This window comes from Populus euphratica, unplaced genomic scaffold (genome assembly GCF_000495115.2).
Source record: "Populus euphratica unplaced genomic scaffold, PopEup_1.0 scaffold21.1, whole genome shotgun sequence".
NCBI classification, from domain to species: domain Eukaryota; kingdom Viridiplantae; phylum Streptophyta; class Magnoliopsida; order Malpighiales; family Salicaceae; genus Populus; species Populus euphratica.
In genome coordinates, this window is record NW_011499887.1 from 981,971 (window position 1) to 1,008,503 (window position 26,533).

The 26,533-nt window shown below is 33.5% G+C and overlaps 3 protein-coding genes across 4 annotated transcripts in view; all 3 read left to right on the top strand.

Annotated features, from left to right (window-relative positions):
• Positions 1-5,059: 5,059 nt before the first annotated feature.
• Positions 5,060-6,831, top strand: LOC105130525 (UDP-glycosyltransferase 73B4-like). Its single transcript, XM_011033081.1, has one exon. The coding sequence runs from the start codon at positions 5,171-5,173 to the stop codon at positions 6,620-6,622; it is 1,452 nt and encodes a 483-aa protein (XP_011031383.1). The 5' UTR covers positions 5,060-5,170; the 3' UTR covers positions 6,623-6,831.
• Positions 6,832-7,747: 916 nt separating this feature from the next.
• Positions 7,748-10,977, top strand: LOC105130526 (serine/arginine-rich splicing factor RSZ22A-like). Of its 2 annotated transcripts, XR_843250.1 has the most exons (7): positions 7,748-7,842; positions 8,080-8,181; positions 8,279-8,367; positions 8,647-8,884; positions 9,038-9,151; positions 9,271-9,969; positions 10,199-10,977. XR_843250.1 is itself a non-coding variant. In XM_011033082.1 (6 exons), the coding sequence occupies exons 2-6, from the start codon at positions 8,093-8,095 to the stop codon at positions 9,305-9,307; spliced, it is 567 nt and encodes a 188-aa protein (XP_011031384.1). In that variant the 5' UTR covers positions 7,748-7,842; positions 8,080-8,092; the 3' UTR covers positions 9,308-10,846. The 2 variants fall into 2 exon arrangements, 1 of the variants encoding a protein (XP_011031384.1); XM_011033082.1 differs by having other exon boundaries at positions 9,271-10,846.
• Positions 10,978-23,507: 12,530 nt separating this feature from the next.
• Positions 23,508-26,533, top strand: part of LOC105130533 (putative disease resistance protein RGA3) — a 6,644-nt gene continuing 3,618 nt past the window's right edge. The window contains 3 exon segments of the mRNA XM_011033086.1: positions 23,508-24,285; positions 24,287-26,526; positions 26,528-26,533. The exon segment at positions 26,528-26,533 is cut by the window's right edge and continues 196 nt beyond it. Coding sequence (XP_011031388.1) covers positions 23,655-24,285; positions 24,287-26,526; positions 26,528-26,533 — 2,877 coding nt within the window. The 5' untranslated portion in view covers positions 23,508-23,654.

A 26,533-nucleotide genomic window follows, 5' to 3' on the forward strand; every position in this document is an offset into this window, starting at 1 on the left:
ACATTATCTATTTTTTTTGTAAGGATGTGAAGCTATCGCGATCCAATATTGGACCTAGAAAATTTTATTTGTTTTAATCAAGAGAGTAGCAGCTTGTGTATCAATCGAGAGCAATCTTAAGAATGTCGACCAGATATGTATTCAGAAAAATCTAATATTTTTCTAGTTTCTAAATCATAGCTTTAACATAAAAAATAAAAATAAAAATATTACTTCTAATAAAAAAATAATACAGTGTCTCCGAGATTTCATGTACGTGGTAATATTTTTAAGAAAACAAAGACTTAATTAGTGATCAGGGAAGGTCCTGGGTTTTAGAGATTATGCAGGATTTAATTATTAAATCAATTCATTAAACAATAAACAATAACAAGAGACCAATATATACACGCACACACACATTGCTCGATCGTGAACCTTTTGTATTTTAAATAAATTGAGGATTTATTTTATAGAAAAGCAGTTCAATAGGTCAATGGAGCAACATTAACCTTATTGTTATAATTAAACAACTCATTAATTAACGGAGCTCTAGATGAACATAAAATCATCTCACTTCTAGGTAAGCTGTGAGTGTTTTGACAGGGTGAAGTTTATAAACTAATATTTATATATTTTTTTTAAAAAAACATGAAAATAGACTCCTATTATAATGAATAATTCTAATAACCACATATTAAATTGGATAATATCTCACTAATATTCATTATGTTCCCCAGTAAGACTGATAAAATCAAGGGATTAGACAGATATTTTCATAAGACTATCTTGACAACGACAAGGAGAAACACAAATCTAAATCTTTTGGAAGCAACCAAAGAAGGAAAAAACACCATTGAGAACAAGCCTATGCATGTGGACAAGGGAATTGAACACGTGCGTTCTCTTTGCCACGCCGGATTTTGATTTGTCGATTTGGGATGCAAAACCTCAATTGGCATATCTTTACACGACTTGGATTGAGAAGTTAATATAAAAATGATTGCACATCAATACCAAGTACGTAAATGTTTTTGAATTATTTATTTAGATAATAAACATGTCAATATCTATGTTATTATTTTGAATTCAAATATATAAAAATGATAAATGTCTGTAAATAATTAATTAAAGAGGGACAGCGTGAAAGATCTCATACAGACGTACTTGATGGAGTAATTTTAATTAAGAAAGTGATATAAATGGCATGCCAAGAAAAGGTAAGTACTCAAGCCTATTGGATTGGCTTGCATTGTGTTATTTAAGGTTCAATGACCCATCTAATGAGGTGATTCTTTGATTTCATTCATTGAATGTTACCTCAACTTCATTAACAATGGATGGAGGCTCCTTAATCTTGTTTGATCATCATCTTGCTGGTCAATGCTTGTTTAGATTGTCCAACAAAACACAATTACTATATATGTTAATCAGATAATTAAAGAAGCTTGCGTTCTTAACCATGCATGTGAATTATTTGTTTGTCTCGTTAACTAGATGTTAATAACAGTAAAAGGGTTAATATATATCAGTGTTATTTCTAAGAGTTATAATTAATTTGTAGCTTTTCAATTAAACCATAGTTTTTCTAACCAGCAACCAATCAATTAATGGGAAAAAATTCTTGTGATTGGGTCCTGATTAAACCAACCAAAAAGAGAACTCTCCTTTTAATACCCTTTTGCCCTTAAAGTCCCAGGATATGGATAATCAGGACCTGATCACAAATTCAGGGATCAAAATATAATTCAGCCTTCTTCCCATTAATTTCGAGTCAACGTCTTAATCTATCGGATAATGAAACAGTCGATCGTCGGCTAATAATCCAATCAAGTGAAAAAAATAGAGGGCTTGCATGGCACATTAATTAACTGATTAACATCGTCATGGTGTTTTGTTATACAATGTAAACAAGCGTTGACCAACAAGATGTTGATCAGACAAGATTAAGGAGCATAAGGTAACATTCAATGAATGAAATCAATGAATCACCTCTTCAGATGGGCCATTGAACCTTGGATGACATAGCTAAAACCTTATTTTTATGATCGTGATGAAAAGACAAATATTTTGATGAAAAATATGTCAAAAAAATACAACTAAAAAGATTTTACTATCATCATTTTAAACCACTGTTGCATGAAATTTTATTTCTACTTTAAATTATTATATTTTCTTTATGTTTTTGAATTCTTTTTATTTGTTGAAGTTAAAAATAAAAAAAATAATATTACAATATATTTTAAATCACAATAATAATCATTTTTTTTAAAAAATCCATTACTGTTCACTTTCAAATTAATAATGAAATTACCAAAATATTTTCCTTAAAACACCATGTTCATTACTTAAAAATCATACAAGTATTAAAAATGTGTTTGACATTGTGTCAAACATTGCCTTGGTATAGTTTCTAAAAAACATTAATTATTATTATTAAATATTATTTGAGAATACGGTGTAAACTGTTTTTTTTTTTAAATTCAATTTGTTTTTATATTTTTTAAAAATTTAATATATTTTAAATTATTTTAATATATAGATATTAAAAATAATTTTTTAAAAATAAAATAATATTATTAACATATATATTATAATAAAAAAAATATTTAAAAAATAATTATAACTATACTATCAAACCATCTTTTAGTCGCGTTGATGAAGTCATCAAACCATTGCCTTGAAGCATCACAGCCATTACCTCCTGTGCCTTCTTGGGGACACTAACTTTTAATGAAGCACTCTGGTAGTATTTGACAAAGTGAGATTGGACAAGTTATAATAATTCTTCTGTATCATGTCGTCTTGTTCTACACGTATGTATGAACATTTTTGTCTCCTTCAATTTTGTTTTTCCTATGCTGTGTGGCCAATATTAAACTATTTGTCTCGTTCAATTTTGTTTCTTACCATGATCAGAAAAAAACTATATTTTCATTGAATTTTTTTCTTTTCTTTAAAATTAAATAATAGCGCTTGAACATTATTTTAAAAATTCTAAGAATTGAGATCATATGCTACTAAGATCTTGAGGTGGATAAAAATTTAAATAAATAGTCCTTGATGCTATTCTAAGATTCGAAGTAAGAAAATCAAAAAATATAATATAATTTTTTAATGTTAATTATGAAGATAACATGCTACTCATCTTTTGTGGTGAATAAAAATAAATTAAAGGGAGACATGAAAAAATTTGTACTGTTTATTTGTGTATTTTAAAAATATTTTTTAAAATTAATTTTTTAATGTTTTTATGGTAATATTAAAAATAATTTTTTAAAAATTAAAAAATATATATTTTAAAAATAAAAATACATTTAAGAAAACAACAACAACGTTCTCAACCCAAGCAGTGCTCATAAATCTAGAAAAATAGCAATGAAAGTGACCGAATGATTTGCGAATACCATGCAGAGGAGTGGAAGCAAACATGACAGCACATAGAAAAATATATCTAGGTGTTGTGACGTGGGAAAAACCCCTATTTGCGGGCAAAGGGAAACAGTAGACCTACAGGAGGCACATGCCGACAATTTCTGAAACCCCGCGTTTATTTATTTATTTTTATTATTAATATGGGTAATTAAACAGCTTATATATAAACTCTAAAATTATATTAATATGGGCAGAGGGAAACGGCTTAGATATACATCAATTAATTATATAAATTCTAAAATTAATTTTATATAAATCTTTAATAATTATAAAAAATTTAAATTTATAATTATTAAATAATAAATTTGTGTAACTTATATTATTCTCTTACATTTTAAATAGCATGAAACACATAACCATACCTAATTTTATTTTTAGGAATATAATTTTTTAATTTTTTTAAATAATATGTTTTCTTGTTGAAGTTTTATTTTTAACAATTATTTTAAATTAATTTTTTAATATTTTTTAAATTATAAAAATAAAAAATATTATTTTAATATATTTTTAAATAAAAATCATTTAAAAAAATATTAAACAACCGTGTATTATTTTTGTGTAACGTGTGAGAATCTAGAACATGTGTGTGCCCCTCTCTCTCTCTCTCTATATATATATATATATATATATGTTATGATAAACTCGTGGAGCGTGTGTTATTCTTTTATATTTTGAATAACATGAAACACACTATCATATTTAATTTTATTTTTACGAATATTAAAATTTTTAAATAATATATTTTTTATTGAAGTTTTATTTTTAAAAATTATTTTAAATTAAATTTTTTTAGAGCTTTTGAATTGTTTTGAATTTTAAAAATAAAAAAAATATTATTCTAATATATTTTTAAATAAAAATCATTTTAAAAAACATTAAACAACCGAAAAATTAGCACGATTGACGCCTTGACGGATAAAGCGGCATAAATCCTTAACAATGTACTGACAAGACCCTTACTTTGTTCTTAGTAATTCACGCCCTGACTGACTTTGCTCGGCCTTGGCCTAACTGAAATTGAATGTGACATGAATCTATCAATTAATTTAATTCAAGATTAATAGTGCAAGAAGACATGGTTGTTAAACGCAACAGTTTAGTTGTTTTTGGGTTTTCAAAATATTTTATATTTTTATATTTTAAAATTATTTTAATATGCTAATATAAAAATGAATTTTTTAAAATAAAAAATATTATTTTAATATATTTTCATAATAAAAATACTTTAAAAAATAATTTTTATAACACTCTGAACACTTGATAGATTATTTAGAAAAAAATTAGGATTATTCAAGTAAAGTTCTTAGTTAAATTAAATAAAATATCAACTTAAAAAATTTTGATTGAATTTTTAGTATATATAAATTGATTTCTCGTCTAAACTCAATTTAGTCAATAAAAAAAAAAATACTGTCTTAATAAAAATAACTATTAGATAAATATGAACACAACATCAAGAAATTATAATTAATAAACTGCTTCAAGTTGAGAAAATTAAAAAAGAAGAAGAGAAAAACAATAAGTAAAACCATTTTAGATCAAAGATCAGACTTGGGTAAAAGTCTCTATCGAGATTATTTCTTATATTACATTATTTTTGCATTACAATTGAGAGATTCAAATTCACGACTTGTGAGGCATTGCCTTCTCGAATCTATATAAGCAACAATATTTTGCACCATCGAGGAACACACACAAGTTCGTTGAGAAAGCAGATCAAGCCCCTTGTAACGCTAGAGAGAGCAAGGGTGATACCATGCCTTCCCCTTCGGCATCCCGTGTCGTCATCTTCCCTTTCATGGCTCAAGGCCATACTCTTCCATTGCTAGACCTATCAAAAGCTCTTTCACGTCAACAAATCAAAGTGACCATCATCACCACCCCTTCAAATGCTAAATCAATAGCCAAGTGTGTTCCTAGTCACCCTGATATCCATCTCCATGAAATCCCATTCCCCACTATTGATGGCCTCCCTAAAGGTTGTGAAAACACATCTCAACTCCCTTCATTGGAGTTCTTGCTTCCTTTTCTCCACGCCACAAAACAACTCCAAAAGCCCTTTGAAGAGGTACTGGAAACCATGATAAAATCCAACGCCCCTCCCTTGTGTGTTATTTCGGATTTCTTTCTAGGCTTTACACTTGCTTCCTGCCAAGCATTAGGTGTTCCTAGGCTAGTATTTCATGGCATGAGTGCTTTATCAATGACCATTAGCAAATCATCTTGGGTAAATGCATCACAAATAAACTCACTGTCTATGCTTGATCCAGTTGTCCTGCCTGGAATGAAACTTCCTTTCACCTTAACTAAAGCAGACTTGCCCGCAGAAACACTGAACTCATCAAACCATGATGACCCCATGTCTCAATTCATAGGTGAGGTGGGTTGGGCTGATGTAAACAGTTGGGGAATCATTATTAATAGCTTTGAAGAGCTAGAAAAGGATCATATCCCCTTTTTTGAGTCATTTTACCTGAATGGGGCTAAGGCTTGGTGTTTAGGCCCTTTATTTCTGTATGACAAGATCGACGGTCTTGACAAATCCATTAACCAAGATCAAAATCCCTCCATGTCAACACAATGGCTTGATGAGCAAAGCACACCGGATTCTGTGATCTATGTTTCATTTGGTACACAAGCTGACGTATCAGATTCTCAGCTTGATGAGGTAGCCTTCGGCTTGGAGGAGTCAGGATTTCCATTCGTATGGGTGGTGCGTTCAAAGGCATGGTCTTTACCTAGTGGCATGGAGGAGAAAATTAAAGACAGAGGTTTGATTGTAAGCGAATGGGTTGATCAACGCCAAATACTATCTCATCGTGCCATAGGTGGATTCTTGAGTCACTGTGGTTGGAATTCAGTGCTAGAAAGTGTAGTAGCTGGTGTGCCAATTCTGGCTTGGCCCATGATAGCTGAACAATCTTTGAATGCGAAGCTTATAGTGGATGGACTTGGAGCCGGGCTTGGCGTCAAGAGGGTACAAAATCAAGGCTCTGAAATCCTTGTTTCAAGGCAAGCTATTAGTGAAGGTGTGAAGGAGTTGATGGGAGGACAAAAGGGAACGAGTGCGCGGGAGAGAGCAGAGGCCTTAGGCAGGGTGGCTCGGAGGGCGGTGCAAAAAGATGGGTCGTCGCATGATACCCTGAGCAAGCTCATTGACCAACTTCGTGCATATTATTCTAGAAGGAGCAAAAATTGTGCTTGCTAGCTTTCCATGCCGTTTGCCTTTCTTTTCCTTCACTTTCTCCCCAAACTGTGCAGGTAAACTTCTCCACCGGTTGTGCTCTGTTGGGTCGTTGCCAAAGCGCGTGGGAAGCAGCTTTGGTAAAATATAATGTGAAGCTAGCATCCATGTCAGCCCTTTCAATGAAATCCAATCTTGTGCTAAATAAAAAAGGGAAAACATATTTAACTTGATTGGTTAATTCAATTAGTTCAATTTACGTTGTTTCAAGGATGTATAATCTGGTGCGCACACCGAGGGTAGTCAAAGCTGCTTGCATTTTGCGAATTGACAAGAACGCACAGTGATTAGCATGTGGAAGACAAAGCCACATGAACTCCACAAAGCCTCCCCCACCAACCCAGTACCCTTCTGTGCTAGTGTCTGGCAAGCCGCTGGCGGCACCTTCAATTGTTTTTATTTCAAATTATTTTAAAAAAATTTTTAAACCATTTTAATATATTTTTAACTGAAAAAAACATCTACTACAATAATAAACCCTGCCAATAATAAACTAATCCATATATACAGTCAAGTCGCAGTGAAGTCAGGCAAACCTGATTTATTCATCTAAAAAAAAGATAAGGTCGACTTCAGGGGAGGAATTATTGAAGTATTGTTTTATTCGGTATGTATTGCTTTGCAGTGTATATTAAAGTCTTTTCTTTTGAGTAAAAAAAAAAAAAAGTAATTCGTATTAATAGTTCCAGACAAGTTTATTTTCTACGAGAGAACCAAATTTGGATGAAATCGTCTTTAGCCCCTCTTGTTCTTTCATAAAATAAAATAAAATAAAATAAAATAAAATAAAATAAAATAAAATAAAATAAAATAAAATAAAATAAAAAAGAACATTATTGTCGCTATGACAATAGTGGCCACAATAAATATTTCGGTTTCGGGTGGATAATACTGGACCCATGACCCATTTTTGAAGGTGGGTCAAATAGGCCCAACTTAAAAAAATTCAAAAATCAGCCCATCCCTCCTTTCCTGTTTCACGCCCAAATTGCATATTAAAATCTTAAACGTAGGGACTAACGTATACGAAACTACAAAATCGAAGGACTTTAGAAGTCTAATTTGTTACTCGTTATGAAAATATCTCTCAAAGCCGTGAAATAAACCAAAAACAGTAAGGAGAAACACGGCTAGCGCCTAGGGTTTATTGTTCTCTGTCTGGTTCTCCCTACAAGCCTTTCCTGGTACTTTCTCAGATCTCTCTCTCTTTCACTTGTTTGTCTTATTTTTTATGAAAAAATATTTATTGCTTACGGCCCATGAAGTCTTTTTTGTCTATTTTATAAGAATCCGGCGTGCAATTTTATTGTTGTTGTTCCTTGCTGTTCTTGATTCTTGGAAGTTTTTATCTTGTGTTGCTTGAGGCTTAAAAAGAGAAAAAGATCAGGTTTTTCGAACTGGTTTTTTGTTTATCTTGACAGATATAAAGAAACAATGTCTCGTGTATATGTCGGTAACTTGGATCCAAGAGTCTCTGAACGTGATCTCGAAGATGAGTTTCGCCGATTTGGTGTGATAAGAAGGTTGGCTTCTTGATCTTTTTTTCCTGTTTTATGGAATCTTGAATACGGGTTGTTTTGATAATGATGATTGACTATTTCGTTAATGAGTTATGTGTAGTGTCTGGGTTGCGAGGAGGCCACCAGGTTATGCGTTTATTGATTTCGATGATAAAAGGGATGCACAGGATGCTATTCATGAATTGGATGGTATGTGTTTTTTCCCCTAAGTTTAGTTTTATAATTGTAAGTTTTTTGTTTGAATCTTCGGTTATTTAACTGCATGACATGGTAAAGGCATAGAAAACATTTCACGTTTTCTACTTGTCTTTTCTTTTGAGTAGGTTGAAGTCCACCCCTCTGTTGTGTATCAATTTTATTCATCTCTATCTTTCTGCAAATTGCTTGTATAGTATGTGTATTACACCAGCTATTTGGTCTATTTTGCTGAGATTCATTTTAGCTGTTAATCAATTGTTTCTGGATCAGGAAAAAATGGCTGGAGAGTTGAGCTTTCTCACAACTCTAGAGGAGGAGGAGGTGGTGGCGGCGGTGGACGAGGAGGGGGTCGTGGTCGTTCTGGTGGTTCTGACTTGAAGTGCTATGAGTGTGGGGAACCTGGTCATTTTGCTCGTGAGTGTCGCTTGCGTGTTGGTTCAGGAGGAGGAGGAGGTAGACGACGCAGCCGCAGCCCTAGATATCGCAGGAGCCCAAGCTATGGTCGAAGGTGAATTTTTGAAACTTATGTTGCCTTAAATATATATGTATCTATGATGTGTATGCGTGCTTGTAAATTTCTGTTGTTTTGATAAAGAGGAATTATCTTTGATGTTTTTGCACCTGTTTAAATTCTTCTTTTGCACGCGTTGCTCTGGAGCAGGAGCTACAGCCCTCGAGGACGATCCCCCAAGCGCCGCAGTCTGTCACCTCGTGGGCGCAGCTATAGCAGGTCACCACAATACCGCGGACGTGAAGAGCTCCCATATGCCAACGGGTGAAATTTTTTAGTGAACTTCCTATTATTTCCAATTGTCATTGTTAGGACCTTGTCCTCAACCATGTTGCTTATTTATGTTGATTTACTAATGGGTGGTGGTTCTGTGTTTTGTGCAGAAATGGCATCAGGGAGCGGCGCCGAAGCAGGAGTTAAGAGTTGCTGCCTAGGTGACTTGGCTTTGCTTGGAGAATACTGAAATTAGTGTGTTTAATATGTTTGGACTTCAGTACGACTATGTTTTAAACGGGCAACGCCCTCAGCCTCTTGGATTTGGTTAAGTTTTCTTCATACTTATTACTATGTTAATCTTCTTTAAGCTATGCGGGATAGTTGTAGGCTTATCAAGAAGAAGGCTCTGTAGGTAGTTTTTATGAATTTATTGAGACAGGTTGCTTCTGAGAGTGGTGCTAAAACTTTATCCTTTTCTTTTTGTGTTGAGGTTTCTTCTGGGTCTGCTTCATTGGTTTTGTGCTTCTCTACACTTGAGGTTTCATTCTTGGCCACCCTGCATTGGGGTCTTCAATTTTGATTGTTTGGGGGTCCCTGCTAAACTGCTTGTCTACATTCTTCTGTTTGATTGCACTTCGGCTGTGATGCGCCTCCTACAAACTCTAGTGGCATTTCTTTTACTTAACTTAAAAGGATAGAGCTGCTTCAAATCTTCAATATTGAATGTTTGGGCTCCCTGCTAAACTAAGTGCCTGCATGCTTCTGTTTGATTGCACTCCAGCTGTGATGCTCGTTCCTCAAACTCTAATGGCATCCCATTTAGTTAACTTAAAAGGATAGAGAGCTGCTTCACACACTTCTGGCAGGTATATCTGTTCCACAGAAGTTGGGTTTTTTAGGAATCTTAAATGTGGTGGCCATATTCTTGAAAAATAAATTTCAAAATTGGTTGAGTTTTGGGGTTCTCATGGTCAAACAAGGGACTCTTGTTTTTCAGTTGATGCTTATAATGGTTTTACTTCTTGTTTAGTACTCTATTTAATCATCGAAATAATGGAGAAAAATGAATTGGATGTTCTAATTATTCTGGTGCAGGTAAAAATTCTTAAACTCTTCCCATCTCCTTTTGGTTTTATTCTTTCATGTCATCAGCTTTCAAATGGAGCAAAATTAAAGGATTTCCCCCCTGATTGAGTTGGTTATCGGTAAAGTTTTGAAGTTATCAACATTATAAAAAGTTCACATGTTTTCCCTTTTTTGCATCGGTCTATTCTTTCTTGTTCTATCTTCTCTCATCATTATTTGTTCTCCTAGTCCTATAGTATGGATACTGGTCTGTAATCACTTGGGGTCTGGTCTCTTATGGCGATAACAAAGTGGATAATTTTTTGAGATGCCGGAAGTGCTAGTATCTTCAAAGATGTGAGATATAATTCAAGCCCATAGCTGTGAACTTTGCCTTGTGACAACTAACCACATCACCCAACAAGCTCAGAGAGGTAACTTGAACTATTGTAGAAGTTGCCTGGCACTGTTTGGATGATTTATCTGGAACATTCGTTTTGAACCAATTCAGCCGGAGGATTTCTCTGCAATTTGATGGCCTTGGGGTTTGCCTTTTCTGACCTTGTGTTTCTTCATCTCCTGGATCATAAGTAGGCCATGTTTCCACACCTACAAACGTAATTTGCACAAAACTTGACTGAAAACTGCAAAGATGAGCATCGAGGACATTTTACAAGGCCTCTCCTTACCAGTTACCTGCATCAATCGAGTTTCTTGGTACAGTTTCTTCGTTCATTTTCTCATCTGTTGCATGGTCCCCCTTTTTTCTCCTTTGGCACAAGTAGTTTTATTGGATGGTCTTCTAAATATTTCTTGTGTATGAATCTTCTTTTTCTTAATATCATCAATTTTGCGCACAATTCGTTTAATTGTACTGTCACAGCAATGGAATTCTGACTGTTATCAATCAGTAAGATGAGATAATGTAATGATATCGATGCTCTTATGCGCTGTGAACTCTCTCCTAAAGAAAACCTTGGGAATTGTATACCTACAAAAACAATACAGCTATGTTTCTATTATGCTGCTCTGCATTTGGGTGTCGTGTGTTTCTCATTATTGGCCAAATTTAACCCAAGCATTGCGTTATGAGCAAGATTTGATGGCAATGGTGTGAACGTCTTTAGCCTTTGTGAAGGGGATTGAGTGTATTCGTGCTGTGGGGAAGATGCATTAAAGTCAGAGGTGCGATCAGCCTCAGTCATGCCATCTCAATTGAAATTGATCACAGGATGCCTGGTGGGCTCCTTGACAGAACCCATGACTTTCACGAAACGTCGATGCATGGTGCAAATCATCTTCCTTGCCACATGATCAATGAACAAAATGAAGCAGCCAATCCTCCTACACAACCTGAATCAAAAAGCAATGTTTTCAATGATGTCGGTTAAGCTGACAATAATATTTTTATTGTCATTTGAAAAAAAATAAAAATATATTTTGTCCAACTCTGATTCCTCAGTTGAAAAAAAAATAAACAGCGTGATTAGGACTTGTCTAACTTTGATTCAGCAATGTTTTTATTTTGTCTTGTTGACTCTTTTTTTTTAATTAATCTAATGTCAGGATGTTGTTTCAAAATATATTTACAAAATTTAGTAGCAGCTTTCAACCTCTGAGTTGTCCCACGTGCTTTATTTATTAGTCCCCAAGTTCATCGCTGTCGTGTCTCTCGACTTGTATCTATCTGTCAATCGATCCATCCTTAGTTTATAGGGTGCGCTTTGTCCTCCTAGTTTTATGCTCCGTTTGTCTAAATTCTTTTAGTTTAAAATTGATTAAGCTAAAGCATGCAAACCAACTCCATATTCACTTCTCTTTCTTTTCTCCATTACATTCATCTTTCGTTTCCTTCTATGAAAAAAACGATTATCTCTGGGATACATTTATTAAAATCTACATACGATACAAATTATATATAAAATAAAAATTATTATATAAAAAAAGATTTAAATACAAAGCCTATATTTAATGCTCCGTGTCACCTCATGAAATGCCTATATATATATATAATATTAATAAAAAATAAGGAAGATAACACATTAAAAATAATAAAACTATTATATTTACTATTCTTCAAAATGTATCAAATTGTTTTTCATCACTAACTTACCACGTATCAATATCAATAACCCATTTATAATTTATCAATCCTATACTTATAGAACCTCAACAACCAACACTCATTACTTAATTTTTAATTTGATAATTTATAAAAATATAAAAAAATTTATTTTAAACAAAAAAATCAAATTTTAAAAGAATGCGGTGTCTAAACATTTAGAGAATGTGCTTTATGCTCCTAGTTTTATGCTCTATTTGTATAAATATTTTTATTCTATAATAATTTTTTTAATTAATAAAAATATTATTTTAATATATTTTTAATAATTTCTCTTTATAAAAATATTCTATAAAAAATTTGATTGAAAAGATAAAAATAAAAAATAAATATATTTTTAAAATAAATTTTTATATTTTTAAAATAAAAAAAAAATAAAAATTACTTGAAAATATATTATCTCCCGCTTTGTTGTCTTCATGGTTTCTGATTGAAAACACTAACCAAGTATTACTGTAAAAAACTAAAAATATTGGTCTTCCCTTAATCCTACCAAAAAAAAAAAACATTTAGTGTGCCAAAGAGCTTTGATATTGGTTTTCGAATATAATTTAATAAACCCCGAATATATACTAACGTACGCATGAGGTATTAAGATTGACTTGATATTAAAAATGCTTGCTTTATTCTTAACTTTTGGAATTTTAATCTTGAAATCACTAATAATAAGATTTCTTAAAAACATTTGAATGTATTATATGGATAAGATTTCTTAAAAAAATTTGAATGTATTATATGGATAAGAAGAGTTGATCCTTAAAGAAGAACCTTTTTTAAATTGTGGTTCAAATCAACTTGAAAATGCATTTTACCAAACAATAAAAAACTAAAAGAAAAAATATTAGGAAAAGAAAGAAAAAAAAAGAAAATAGGTATGATCCACATTAATTTTGATCATATGGACATAGGATGATTACACAATTCTAATAATACCCCAGCACTATTTGCATTATAATTTATTAATATATCTATATAGAAAATATTGTAGTCATGTTCTTGTGTTGTAATCTCACCATTATTATTGTATATTGATCTACACATATACATAAATAAGATTGGCTAACCAATAGGTTAAACCTCTTAATTATTCTCAACTTGGTAGGAAAATCTTTTGTTGTCAAAACTCTTTTCTCCCTCTCCCCTTTTTAGCTAACCTCTATTCTCCCTCTTCTAAATGGACTTTGTTGCTGCCGTTGTCTTCTCCCCCAACTAAACCAGTGGTGCAACCCAGCCAGCCAACCACTTAAAAACTACTGCCACTGGTTCCTTCTCCCACCATCAGCAGCCTTAACCAGCAGAGTAGAACCATGGTTCCTTCTCTTATGTTTTTGTTGTCCCTCTTCACATCATGGAGATAACAACTCCTTCTATCATTATGTTGTCCAACACTCATCAAGTGATCTCATTAAAGCTTACGACAACTAACTATCTCTATTGGCAAATTCAGATGAAGCCATATCTTCTTGGTCAAGGTGTTTTTCACTTTGTCGATGGCTTAGTGTCGTATCCTCCCTCTCATGTTTCTGACTATTCTAATGGTTCTTCGTTGGCAAGTAACCTCTCTTTTCACCATTGGAAGCAATAGGATCAACTTATCTTAAGCATGTTATTCTCCTCTCACTCCATTGACGTCCTGTATCTTGTGGTAAATTGTTAGACTTCTTCTTGTATTTGGCGCGCTCTTAAAAAAACACTCGTTTCTCCATCGAATTCTTGCATTATGCAACTTTATGGGTCTTTTCAAGATCTTTGGCAAGGAGATGCTTCGGTTACTGCATACATGCAGCACGCCAAGTCATTATTTGATGAATTGGCTTCTGCTGGCCAACCCCTCTCTCTTGAAGACTTCAACCTCTATATATTTTATGGTCTTCGTGGTGAGTTTAAAAACTTGGTAACTAGTCTTGTGACCAAAGCATAACCACTGTCATACACGGACCTTCATAACCATTTTCTAGGCAGTGGCCTGCTCACCGATCTTTTAAATAGAACATCAAGTGTCAGTTGTGCTTCTTATTCAACCACACAGCCCTACAATGTGTTCAGTTTCACAGCATTGGTCACCAGCCCTATACCCATCTTGTTGTTGGTCCAATTTTTGCCCCTACTTGGTTCCCGGACACCGATGTTAACAACACGTTACGTCTAATCTTGAGACTCTAACTGATTCTGCACCCTATATTGGTAATGATCACTTGCATGTTGGTGACAGTAAAGGTCTATTCATATCTTATATTGGACATATAATGTTACGTTCCCCTAAACGCACCTTTACATTATCTAAGGTTCTTCATGCTCCTCACATTACCAAACCATTGCTATCTGTTCAGAAATTTTATCATAATAAAAATGTTTATTTTGAATTTCACACATTTGTGTTTTATGTAAAAGATCTCACCACCGAAGTAGTGCTCCTTTCGGGTCATAAGAATGATGGTCTCTATGTTCTTTCTTAGTCTTCTACCACCACTATTACTCAAGTTTATTGGTCTCTTTGTGTCTCTACCATTGTTGATATACGGCATCATCGATTAGGTTATCTTACTTGTATTTTTAATTTGTTAGTTTCCAAAAATAAAATAATGTCTACTTTTAGATGCTCACTTATTCAATGTCAAGCTTGTTCGCTTCGCAAGTTTTCATGTCTGTCATTGTGATGTACGGGTAACAAAACTATTACTCTTTTTGATTTAATATTTAGTGATGTTTGAGGCCTTGCTCCTATGTTTTCTTTTGATGGTTTTCATTACTTTGTTATTTTTATCGATGTGCATAAGAAATGCATATGGTATTTTTCATATTTTGCAAAATTCAATGTGTTTTCTATATTCTAATATTTTTAAATGCTTGTTGAGTGTCAGTTTTCTCGTAAAATTAAATCTATTCAAACTAATTGGGGTGATGAATATCGTAAGTTAAATAGTTTCTTTCAAACTATTGGTATTCATCACAGGTTAATATGTCCTTATACGTATAAGCAAAATGACAATGTTAAGCGTCACCATTGTCATATTGTTAAAACTGGTCTTACACTCTTAAGCCAATGTAGTTTTCCATTACGATTTTGGAATTATGCATTTGAATCTTCCGTATATCTCATTAATCACATGCCTACTCTTATCCTTCAAAATTAGTCTCCCTTTAAATGTTTATTTAATCGTACTTTTGATTACATACTTTTGGGTGTCTTTGTTTTATGTTTTTGCGTCCTTATCATGTTCATAAGTTGGATTTTCGTTCATCTCCTTGTATGTTCTTAGGTTATAGTTCCTCGTATCTTGGTTATTGTTGCCTTAATTTCGCCTCTCAACGTATATATGTCTCTTGTCCTGTTCGTTTTCATGACAATGTGTTTCCTTTTATAGATTTTAAACAGCTAGCTCAACCCCCAACCACTCCCTCACAACCCATATATTTTCCTACTTTGATCACCTCCCACAACTTTCTCCCAGTTGACTCGCCAAATGCCTCACCTAGCTGCTCTGCCACACCTCTAGCTCTACCCAAACAACCCCACCGTTTCATAGCCTTGTCTGCCACCATACCATCGCCACCTAGTCTTATCCTTATGTCACCATCTGCATGTTTCTCTAATGATCATTATGCAGGAACAAGTTCACCTCTTTAAGGGACGTATATTTCTACCCCTCAATCTACTGCTCATCAGCATCTGATGGTTCTTCGTCCTCGGCCGTTGAAGACTACTCTTCTAACAATGTCTGCAACAACCTTTGCTACTCCTAACTGTTAGGTATTGTCTTCTCCTACTTGTGAGCCCCTTACATTCTCTAATATTGATAGGTATGGGGCATGGCATGGTGTTATGCATAATGAAATTCAGGTCTTACACTATAATAACACTTAGTCTTTGGTTCCTTTTCATCCTTCGATGAATATTATTGGTTGCAGGTGGGTGTACAGGATAAAACACCATGTGGATGGCAATGTTGAGCGGTATAAGACATGTTTAGTGGCTAGAGGCTTTACTTAATATGAAGGCACTAATTATTTTAAAACCTTCGGTCTAGTTGTTAAGCCGCGACAATCATATTAGTGTTCTCTATTGCGGTCTCTCGTAATTGGAAGATTTATCAACTTGATATTCATAATGACTTCCTAGATAATGTTCTTTCCGAAAAGGACTACATGAGACAACCTCCAGGTTTTATTGACTCTACTATCTCCTCTCATGTGTGCCGATTGTATAAGTCTTTATATTGTTTAAAACAAGCTCCACCAGCATGGTACACTTGTTTGAGTGATTTTCTAATTTCTATTAGCTTTCATGCTTCTAAAGTTGACATCTCTTTATTTATCTTGTCTATTAGTGTTGATATATCTTCTACTTTATATTGATGACATTTTACTTACGGGTAACAACTCTGCTATGCTGCAGAAATCTGCCATGCTTTATCACCTAATACAGTTATCGAGTTTAGAGTTCAAGCTTTGTTACTTAGGTGTCGTTCACTATTGTTTGGGCATTGAGGTTCATCCCACTACTATGGGTCTAATGTTATGCCAGCATAAGTATATTATTGATATCCTCACTCGAGTAGGTATGACCTCTTACAATCCAGTTAATACTCCTATATTTATTTTTAAAATCTCCATACTGCCAGATCCCTTATTTTCTGACCTTATACAATTTCACCACAAAAAAAGCAAATGGTATAAGGCAATAAAAAGGAATCTCATGCTGCATACAATGATGTGATCGAAGAGATTAAGAATAAGCTACTTAAGGAGAGAAAGAACAAGGTAAAGGCGTTGGTTGGGGCATTTGAGACTAATAGACTATGAATCTAAATGAACTTGACTAATAAGAACATACATACAATTTTTAGATTGTCGATGTGTTTGCTCAATTTCCTTTGCAGCTTGTATGGATATTGTTTTCTTTAAAAAGGCATTAATGATAATAACCTAGAATACATAATTCATGTTTGGTTTCTCTTTTCCATGATACATAGCCAAGAAATACATGTACTCAATTTGTGATTTTTTGATTGAAAACCTTGTTCATAGACCGGTACATATATATTGCTGCTGATAATTCTTGACAAACAATAATTTAACTAATTTCTTTTTGTAAGACCCAATTTTTAGTCCAAATATATGCCTAAATCAACCTAAACTTAACTTGAGTTAACTAAGGTATATAATAAAAAGTTGCAAAAGAATTGTTTTTCTCTTTTCTAATTCATATGGCCGTTATGACCCTCCCCACTACCATAATCTTTATATTCATCGACAAAATTTTTTGTCAGTATTTATAATATCATTCAGTTGGTAGTTAATTTACCAAGAAAATCATAGACAGAAATGCTTCATTGGTGAATCTTTCATCGATAATAAAAAAAATATTACTACAAATGGATTTATTGACTGAAAAAACATGCAAACAAATTTTACCCTCTTCAATCCATTGATAATTTTGTCTATAAAGAACAATAATTAATAGTGCAACTAAAAAGTGAACAGTTCTATAGCTCTCTGAAAAATACTGACAGAATTTTTCATTAGTGATTCCCTTTGTAATTGACATGATGAAAAGTGTTAATAGTTTATCAATGATTTTATCATCAAAATAAATATCGCTGGTAATTCAGTTGGTATAAATGACACGTTATTGTTTTTTTTGCTTTGTTTTAATTATATTTTTCCCATTGTAATTATCTCAGTATATACTGAGGGATATTGTCATCGGTAAAATCCATTAGAAATTTAATGACAGAAATATTCCCTTGGTATTTCCATTTGTAATCAATTTTCTGGTGGTGTGATTAGTACTTAAAAGTGCATTTTTATCATGGTTTTATATCATCATTTTGCACTTGAAGTACCAATAACTCCTTAACCAAAGCATGTTTTATAATAATATAACTAATAATATAAGATACCTTTAATTTGTGGTAAATATCTATTTTTAATGCAGGCCTATCACATAAATGAAAGGATTGATTGATGACTTGAAGAACTTAAATTGCAAGGATAAAGAGATGGCCAAACTTAGAAAAGAGATGTCGGTGCAATCCAAACCGGAACACTGTTCGGTAATTGGGTCATATCTGGAGCTACAGATCTCAGATTTAGGTCCAATTTATATGGATGGAAAGGTAAGACATAGGCCTACAACTTTCATATGGAGCCCAAGATCTAAAAAGGCCATTATCAAGTCCAAATTGTAGCAACAACAAAGAAGCCCGAATCTGTCTTCCAGCCCGAGCACTGTTCGGTATTTTGGCCATATCTGGAGTTCTAGAAGTCCAAATGAGCTGAAGTTTTTACACAAGAAAGCTGAGACAATTGCCTACAACTTTCATGTTTACAACTGGCTCCAATTTTGACGTTATCAATGACGTTTTGGGCAGACAAGAGAAGATAAGGATTGTCACCAAGTCAAAAGTTGGTCACCCACTTATCAATTAGTCATCAAATCAATAGTTCCCATTTTTGGCCTATAAAAGGAGGCATTTGCCATGCATTTAGGCATCTTGATTTCCAGATCAAGATCATGCTCTTCCTTTCTCTCTTTGTATTTTTTATGCTTTGTTTTCATTAATATTAAGTTTATGCCTTTCATTTCCTTTCCTTTACTTAGTTAACTTTTATGTTCTTATTTTGTTTATCTATTTTGCTTTCTTTCATTATGTCTAGCTAAGTTAATTATGTCAAGGTGAAAAGGTTACACTAATGGTGTAAGAATAAGTATAATGTAAACTTAATATGGACTTTAATGTTTGATACTAACATGTTTTATATTTGCTATCTTGTTCACTCTTTAATACTTTGCTTGTTAAATGACTAATCTTGATTTATGTTATATAACACTTGGTACAACAAATGCTTGGCACTTTCATAGCCCATAATGTATGGTATAACCGACACCTGAGCTATGAAAGGAACTTGATTTGTTGTTAACATAAGTTATAATCATGAATGCTTGACGAGATTTACAAGTATTAGCATTAATTGAATAAGATGACTAATGTAATCATGTTAACAATATATAATCTGATTGGAGAGTTCAACTTTTGGGTTCAAAAAAGGTGAAAGTAGTAAGTAAATAGTTCTCTCTCATTTTACTTTTGATTATGGTTTGTTTATGAAAGGATTAAAGAAGACATTAGGGTTTATAAGGATTTGAAGTTGATGTTATTAAGATTAATGCATGATTATTAGGGGTTTAATGTTAAATGATTGATTTTAAATAGATTGTTAGAAATAAGGATTTGTGAATTAATTTATTTATATTGATTTTTATGGGTTAAGAAATTCATTTCAACCTGGAAAATTTGGACATAATGGTCTTGTGGTTGAAGATGACAATTTTATTTTGGTCCTTAATTTATAAGAAATTACAATTTAGTCTCTAAATTTCAAAAAAATTATAATTTGACCCCTAAGTGTATTTTGAGATTCTGGGTAATGTTATTATAAGGTTAAGAATGATGAATCTCAAATTGATAATTGATTGGAAATATTTTCAATTTGTCCCTTAATTTTAGGAATTTACATTTAGTCCTTGAATTTAAAAAAAAAATAGTTTGGTCCTTGGTTCGTTCTCGAAAGAATTTAGGATGGTTTGTGGGTGAAATTTCAATATGGTTATGTATTTACTATTTAGTCCACTAGTTTTGGTAAAATTATATTTTGGTCCTTGTTTTGAAAAATTATCGCTTTAGTCCCTAAACTTAGGAGACTAAACCTTGTTTTCTTCTATGCATTATAAACTTTAAATTGTGTTATTTTGAGTTGTTTTCTAGTATATTTTTGTATATTTGTTGTAAGTTCTCCTAACAATTCTCAATAAAATTTCCAGGTTTTTTGACACGACTAAAAGGTTGATGTCTTCTCCCAAGTGCAGGAGTGTCGAAGTAATAAATAACCCGGCAAGACCGGGGTCGAACCACATGGAGGTTAATTGTATAAATTATAAAGAACAATTATAAGAAAACAATAACAATAGTAGTAGTAGTAGTAGTAGTAGTAATAATAATAATAATAAAGAAAGAGAAGAAGAAGAAGATGATGAGAACTTTGAGATGGAATATTAATGTAACGATTAAACAATGATAATAACAAATGTCAAGGTTAGAGGTTCCACTAATGGTATATCAAACAAGTATAGTATAAACTCTTATTATTGAATTGGAAACCACACACAAAGGAGGTTCCAATCAGATTATATATTGTTAACATGATTACATTAGTCATCTTATTCAATTAATGCTAATACTTGTAAATCTCGTCAAGCATTCATGATTATAACTTATGTTAACAACAAATCAAGTTCCTTTCATAGCTCAGGTGTCGGTTATACCATACATTATGGGCTATGAAAGTGCCAAGCATTTGTTGTACCAAGTGTTATACAACATAAATCAAGATTAGTCATTTAACAAGCAAAGTATTAAAGAGTGAACAAGATAGCAAATATAAAACATGTTAGTATCAAACATTAAAGTCCATATTAAGTTTACATTATACTTATTCTTACACCATTAGTGTAACCTTTTCACCTTGACATAATTAACTTAGCTAGACATAATGAAAGAAAGCAAAATAGATAAACAAAATAAGAACATAAAAGTTAACTAAGTAAAGGAAAGGAAATGAAAGGCATAAACTTAATATTAATGAAAACAAAGCATAAAAAATACAAAGAGAGAAAGGAAGAGCATGATCTTGATCTGAACACCAAGATGCCTAAATGCATGGCAAATGCCTCCTTTTATAGGCCAAAATTGGGAACTATTGATTTGATGACTAATTGATAAGTGGGTGACCAACTTTTGACTTGGTGACAATCCTTATCTTCTCTTGTCTGCCCAAAACGTCATTGATAACGTCAAAATTGGAGCCAGTTGTAAACATGAAAGTTGTAGGCAATTGTCTCAGCTTTCTTGTGTAAAAATTTCAGCTCATTTGGACTTCTAGAACTCCAGATATGGCCAAAATACCGAACAGTGCTCGGGCTGGAAGACAGATTCGGGCTTCTTTGTTGTTGCTACAATTTGGACTTGATAATGGCCTTTTTAGATCTTGGGCTCCATATGAAAGTTGTAGGCCTATGTCTTACCTTTCCATCCATATAAATTGGACCTAAATCTGAGATCTGTAGCTCTAGATATGACCCAATTACCGAATAGTGTTCCGGTTTGGATTGCACCGACATCTCTTTTCTAAGTTTGGCCATCTCTTTATCCTTGCAATTTAAGTTCTTCAAGTCATCAATCAATCCTTTCATTTATGTGATAGGCCTGCATTAAAAATAGACATTTACCACAATTTATAGGTATCTTATATTATTAGATACATTCTTATAAAACATATTTTAGTTAAGGAGTTATTGATACTTCAAGTGCAAAATGATGATATAAAACCATGATAAAAATGCACTTTTAAGTACTAATCATTTTTCATATGATATTTCTTTTAGTTCTATATTTTTCAAGTAAGGGAAATAATCTTTAATAATCATATAATATAAATACATAAATATGTTGATTATATGATGAATACAACTAGTTAATTTTTTGAATATTTATATATATTGCTTTATTTTTTGAATACTGATTTATTCTTGAATTTACACTTGTATTCTGTGGAGCTAAATTCTATTCGAGATGATATACATTTCTTGATGATTATGTGAATATCTATTACGCCTTAATATAGGACTTGGCAATAACTTTATGCTAACGAAGAGTAGTTAGCCTATATGCATATAGTATTTTATATATCTAGCTAGTGAGAGAGACATCAACCTGTGGTGACTGATCCTTCCACAGTAGTTACCTTCGGGTGGTATTTGATTTCTAAAATGTATTCTACTACCATATGATAATATGCTTAATATGTATATGGATATCAAAATAAATCAACTTGAAAACTATCAATATCTAAAATATATATTAAAATTTATTCCCTAATTGAATTGGTTGAACTCGCCCTTTATTTTTAATATTATTTCAGGTTTTTAGTTTCTCTTAGTAGGTGAACTTTGTTGAGTGTTTCTGCTTTTTCAATTTTGGTTGGTATGCCTTGTTTTGCAAGACTTTCCTTTTAGGTTTAATTCGATGTCTTAAACACTCAACTATTACCCTGTTTGAATTAAGGGTGAGCAAAAAAACTGAAAAATCGATTAAACTGAGAAAACAAAAAAAATAACTAAAAAAAATGAACCAAAAAACCGATTAAACCAATTAAAATTTTGAAAAAACTGGCGGGTTCGGTTCAATTTTGGTTTTATAAGCAAAAAACCAAAAAAACCGAACCGAACCGAAATTGATAAAAAACTGGAAAAAAACCAAGCCAAAATGGAAAAATCAAGCCAAATTGAAAAAATTGAGTCAAACCGGTTTGAATTAGTTTTTGCCCTAAAAAATGAACCGAACCAAAACCGGTCGGTTTGACCCGATTTCGGTTTGGTTTCGTTTTTTTCAAAAAATAATTTCAGATTATTTATTTTTTTTGATAAAAACTGAACTGAACTGAAAATAATCACCCATAGTTTGAATTAAGTTTGAATTTTAATAATTTAATGAATATTATAAATTATTGTTTTTGTTTTAATTACTAATAAGAAGTTTTTAAATATTATTTTGGTTTTATTAATTTTAAATAATATAATATTTCTTAAAATTATAAAATACTATATATTTTTAAATAATTTATTTTTTTAATATATTTGTTTTGAGAGAAAATATTTTTTTAATACTGCTCCTGCGTTCCTGATTATTGATATGAAATTCAATTCGTGACATTTTCCTGATGGTATTTTCAAAGATTGTTTTATTGAATCTAAATGAGACTACAGGGACAGTATTCACGTGAACCGGTCATCGGATTTTGCAAAATAGTGATTCTGTCTAAATTAATGAAATATTAGTACAGGAAAGCATGCATCTTCTGAAGACTGAAGCGGTCTATTTTCTGGTCCTTCAGCATCTTGTGCTCTGCAGCATCAACATAATTGCTTGCGAAATTATTGCTTGCAATCCAACTATTGCAGGTCTGTCTAAATTATTGCTTCCAATCAGTGCTAACCAAGTCATAACTGGCTGGCTTGACTTAGACTTCGACAGATTCCACTTGCCCCCTAATCTTCGTTCTTGGGACCTACAATTAATACAAGTGTGGTCCTAGGCTAAGGATTAAGGGATATTTATTGGCAGCTTAGACAGTATCCACACATTGCTTTGAGTACTGTTTGGTTAACGTCGGAATCGACTTCACTATAAAAAAAAACCCTTTTAGCATACTAAACGATCACCATTCCAAACCACCTACGTATTCTTTCTTCTTCTCCTTTGAGTTTGTCTTCTACCCACTCCTTCTTGGACCTACAAAGAAAAAATGGCTGAAGGTGTTCTCTTCAATATTGCGGAGGAAATAATAAAGACATTAGGTTCCCTAATTGCTCAGGAGGTTGCACTATGGTGGGGGATCAAAGATCAATTGCGGAAGCTCAATGACACAGTTACCAGGATTAAGGCTGTGATTCAAGACGCTGAGGAGCAGGCACAAAAACAGAACCGTCAAATCCAAGACTGGCTCATGAAGCTGCGGGAAGCTGCATATGATGCAGAGGATTTGCTGGACGATTTCTCAACACAAGTTCTGCGGAAACAGTTGATGCCCGGGAAAAGAGTATCGAGGGAGGTACGCCTTTTTTTCTCAAGATCAAACCAATTTGTGTATGGTTTACGGATGGGTCATAGAGTTAAAGCACTTAGAGAGAGACTAGATAACATTGAAACTGACAGTAAAATATTCCACTTTGAGGTTCGTGATGAGGAGAGAGCTTCTTTGACCACTGCCAGGGAGCAAACTACCTCATCTGAACCTGAAAAAATAGTTGGGAGAGAGAGTGACAAGGAGGCAGTTAAAATTTTTCTGATGAATTCCATCTATAAGCATAATGTTTCTGTCATCTCCGTAGTTGGAATGGGAAGGTTGGGGAAGACCACACTAGCTCAACATGTTTGATGTGTGGGATGGTAAGGATGATGGTGAAAAATGGGATAGTTTGAAGGAGTTATTACCACGTGATGCAGTAGGAAGTAAGATAGTGGTAACTACCCGTTCTCATGTAATTGCCAAATTCGCAAGCACAATAGAACCACATGTTTTAAAAGGTCTGTCTGTAGAGGAGTCATGGGATCTGTTTAGAAGAAAGGCATTTCCTCAAGGCCAGGAGTCGGGTCATGTAGATGAGAGAATTAGAAAAGAGATTGTAGAGAGGTGTTGTGGAGTTCCTTTGGTCATAAAGGCAATTGCGAGGTTAATGTCTTTGAAAGATAGAGCCCAGTGGTCGCCCTTTATCCAACAAGAACTTCCAAATAGGGTCAAAGATGATAACATCATAGATACCCTTAAGTTAAGCTACGATCCTCTTCCATCATATATGAAGCATTGCTTTGCATACTGTAGCTTATTCCCAAAAGGTCAAAGGATTGATGTGAAGTCATTGATTCGACTTTGGATTGCACAAGGGTTTATTAGCTCTTCAAATTTGGGTGAGTGCTTAGAAATTGTTGGTCTTAGGTGCTTTGAGAATTTATTGTGGAGGTCCTTCTTTCACGAAGTGGAAAATGATGATTTAGGTAACATAGAAAGTTGCAAAATGCATGATTTTATGCATGATCTTGCAACCCATGTCGCTGGTTTTCAGAGCATCAAAGTGGAGCGTGGAGGAAATAGGATTAGTGAATTGACTCGGCACGTGTCACTTGACACGGAATTGGATTTGTCTTTGCCTTGTGCAAAACGTCTAAGAACACTTGTATTATTGGAAGGTGGCGAATGGGATGAGGGGGCATGGGTATCAATTTGTCGAGACTTTAGGCGTTTGCGTGTGCTTGTTTTGAGGTCTCTTGGAATGAAGGAAGTGTCACCTCTCATTGAAAAGATCAAGCACCTTAAATATCTTGATCTTTCGAATAATAAGATGGAGGCACTTCCTAATTCTGTCACCAGTCTGGTAAATTTGCAAGTGCTCAAGCTCAATGGTTGTTATAACCTTGAGGGACTACCTAGGGATATTGGCAAACTGATCAATCTGAGGCATCTTGATCTATGTAAAAAGTTAGAGTATATGCCTCGTGGGATTGGGAAATTAACTAGTCTACAGACGTTGTCATGTTTTGTGGTTGCAAAAGAAAAGAGTCCTAAATCTGAAATGATAGGTGGATTGGACGAGTTGAGGATGTTAAATGAATTGAGAGGAAGGCTAGAAATAAGAGTAAAGGGATATGAGAGGAATTCTTGTATATTAGAATTTGAAGGAGCTAGATTGATAGATAAAAAATATCTTCAGTCGTTAACCGTATGGTGGGACCCAGAGCTGGATAGTGATTCAGATATTGATTTGTATGATAAAATGTTGCAAAGCCTCCAGCCAAACTCGAGTCTTCAAGAGCTGAGAATTGAAGGCTACGGAGGTATGAGGTTTCCAAGTTGGGTTTCAAATCTCTCATATCTTGTAAGGATTGGTCTAGAAGACTGTAGAAGACTTCAGCATATCCCTCCCTTACATGGAATCCCTTCTCTTGAAGAATTAAGTATTGAGGGATTGGGTGATTTGGAGTACATAGATAGTGAGGGGGATGGAGGAAGAGGAGCGTCGACGTTTTTCCCATCCTTAAGGAAACTTCGTATCTCTTATTGTGATAGACTGAAGGGATGGTGGAAGAGATGGAGTAGAGATGAGATGAATGATGATAGTGATGAGTCGACAATAGAAGAAGGGTTGATAATGCTCTTTTTTCCACGTCTTTCTTCCTTGAGCATTGTTGATTGTCCAAATCTGACTTCAATGCCATTGTTTCCAACTCTCGATGAATTTCTTCATTTGCAAAACACTAGTTCAATGCCATTACAGCAGACAATGAAGATGACATCACCAGTCTCTCCTTCTTCTTCTTCTTCATTTATCCTTCCTCTCTCCAAATTGAAGAATCTATTACTGGATTCAATTAATGACATGGAATCTCTTCCGGAAGTAGGGCTGCGAAATCTCTCTTCTCTTCAAAAGCTATTGATTTGGGGATGCGGAAGATTGAAGTCTCTGCCACTGCCTGATGAGGGGATGCATTCTCTTCGGAGATTAATTGTTGTTGGATGCAGAGAATTGAAGTCGCTATCAGAATCTGAATCTCAAGGGATGATACCCTACCTTCCCTCTTTGCAATTGTTAAGAATAGATGACTGCAGTGAAGAGGTGAGCGGAAGGG

Coding starts and splice junctions, on each gene's coding strand:
- LOC105130526 (XM_011033082.1), top strand. CDS start 8,093: ATGTCTCGTGTATATGTCGGTAACTTGGATCCAAGAGTCTCTGAACGT. Junction 8,182..8,278: donor CGATTTGGTGTGATAAGAAG/GTTGGCTTCTTG, acceptor AGTTATGTGTAG/TGTCTGGGTTGCGAGGAGGC. Junction 8,368..8,646: donor TGCTATTCATGAATTGGATG/GTATGTGTTTTT, acceptor TTTCTGGATCAG/GAAAAAATGGCTGGAGAGTT.
- LOC105130525 (XM_011033081.1), top strand. CDS start 5,171: ATGCCTTCCCCTTCGGCATCCCGTGTCGTCATCTTCCCTTTCATGGCT.